This window comes from Triticum dicoccoides, chromosome 5B (genome assembly GCF_002162155.2).
Source record: "Triticum dicoccoides isolate Atlit2015 ecotype Zavitan chromosome 5B, WEW_v2.0, whole genome shotgun sequence".
NCBI classification, from domain to species: domain Eukaryota; kingdom Viridiplantae; phylum Streptophyta; class Magnoliopsida; order Poales; family Poaceae; genus Triticum; species Triticum dicoccoides.
This window is the reverse complement of record NC_041389.1, coordinates 690,728,898-690,730,872: the sequence shown is the minus strand read 5'-3', so window position 1 is coordinate 690,730,872 and position 1,975 is coordinate 690,728,898. Positions and strand designations below refer to the sequence as shown.

The window sequence follows — 1,975 nt, the reverse complement described above, 5'->3', positions numbered from 1 at the left end:
GATCTAACTCTATATTTTCATCAATCACTTTCTTTTCTATGTGAGGAAACCCTTAGATCTAGACTTGAAGTTAGTGCGTACCGAACGAAATCGTTAGTGGTAGGATACTGCTCGTACCGATCGAAAGGTTCGGTCTGAGAGGTGCCCAGACTGAAGCGTTCGGTCAATAGCGACGGCATATAGATAAGCCAAGCTTTTTGACAGGCTTGTTCACTGAATAAAAAAACTGTTCTGCCAGGTGCTGTTCGTTTTCAGACGTGCGACTTCGTGCACTCCCACTCCACTCTAGGTTCCGTTTGACATTTCTGACAATTTCTCTGACACTCCATCCAGTGCAGCTTAGTAAAATGCCGAAGATTTCTCAAAAAAAAAAAGTAAAATGCCGAAGATATACCATACAAAATTCACGCAAGAAGTATTAATTCTCGTCATGTCACAACATTTATATATTTTTCAAGGAATCACATTACTAATATTAACTGCTGCTGTAGCTGTAGCTGTAGTATGAACAGATCAAGAGAGCTGATGAGACGATGGACGTGCGGCGCAGATCACAGCCCGATGGAGCGCAGCACGGCGGGGTTGACGGCGGTGGTGGCGCCGTCGACGACGAGGTTGTGGCCGCTGATGAAGCCCGCCTGGTCGGACGCGAGGAACAGCGCGGCCTCCGCCACGTCGGCCGCGCGCAGCACCTTCCCGCGCAGCACGTTGTGGGCCTCCGTCATGGCCTCCATCTCCTCGGCGCCCACGCCCACCACCGCGCAGCTCAGCGGCGTCGCCACTCCGCCGGGGGACACGAGGTTGACGCGCACGCCGTGGCGCCCGAGCTCGCCCGCCGCGGCGCGCACCAGGCCCAGCAGCGCGTGCTTGGACGCCGTGTAGGAGGCCGGGCCGTACCCGCCCTGCACGCACGCGACGCTCCCTGTGCACACGATGGCGCCGCGGACGCCCGCGGCCACCATGGCGCGGGCCGCGTGCTTGACGCACGCCGCCGCGCCGCGGAAGTTGACGGCCATGACGCGGTCGAGCGCGGACAGGTCCATTTCCATGACGGGGCCCGTCGGGAGCAGCACGCCGGCGTTGCTGAGCATGACGTCTAGCCGGCCGTGCGCCGCCACGGCCGCCGCCACCGTGGCCTCCACCTGCGCCTCGTCCGTCACGTCGCACCGCGCGTACGTGCAGCACGCGCCGGACTCCGCGATGGACGCCGCCACCGCTTCGCCCAGCGCGTCCTGGATGTCCGCGATGACCACCGTGGCGCCGCTGGCCGCGAAGAGCCGCGCCGCCGCCTCGCCGATGCCGCTCGCGCCGCCCGTCACGATGGCCACCTTGCCGTCCAGCCTCGGCTTCGACATGGTCTCACCGACTGCCTCGCCCTGCACGCGTTAACTCAGGCCGGAATGATGTGCCGTGGATGTGTTCTTGTACATCAGCTGTGCCGTGGATGTGTTTATATAGGGCATAGTTTGCTTTAAAGTTTAAACTAGCAATCTAGCCGCGTCGGCATTAATATATTCTCGAGGAATTATAAGCAATGCTGATCCAGAGAAGCAGTTGTACTACCTACATTTGCGATTTGCATGCGCTAAATTTTATGATGAAATGGAGGAGGAGGAAGAAGAATCTGTGGAGGCGGGCAGGGAGGCGACAGGGAGGAACAGCGGGCGACGGGGAGCACGTGGCCATGGTCGAGGGCCGGAGGCAGGCAGACACCTTCATCGCTTTGTTGGGCTGGCATGCCTGCTCGCCCCTGTCGAGTGCACAGACGCACACCATTACATCACTAGTATTACTCTTCAACATGTTTGTTTGTTTGATGGATGGTGGAAAAAGATCGAGAGTTGGATCTGATGGTCTGCCGTCCATCTTCCAGTGTACGCGTTGTTGTTCTAGAAAAAAGTTGGTGGAAAAGAATCAGGGTGTTATTTTGGCAAAGGGAACAAGGCAGCGTAGCTCTTTGGGGCGACATGCCATC

The 1,975-nt window shown here is 57.8% G+C and overlaps 1 protein-coding gene across 1 annotated transcript; it reads right to left on the bottom strand.

Annotated features, from left to right (window-relative positions):
• Nucleotides 1-391: 391 nt before the first annotated feature.
• On the bottom strand, nt 392-1,373 carry LOC119306676 (short-chain dehydrogenase reductase 3b-like). Its single transcript, XM_037582838.1, has one exon. The coding sequence runs from the start codon at nt 1,353-1,355 to the stop codon at nt 552-554; it is 804 nt and encodes a 267-aa protein (XP_037438735.1). The 5' UTR covers nt 1,356-1,373; the 3' UTR covers nt 392-551.
• Between the last annotated feature and the right edge of the window lie 602 nt (nt 1,374-1,975).

Coding starts and splice junctions, on each gene's coding strand:
- LOC119306676 (XM_037582838.1), bottom strand. CDS start 1,355: ATGTCGAAGCCGAGGCTGGACGGCAAGGTGGCCATCGTGACGGGCGGC.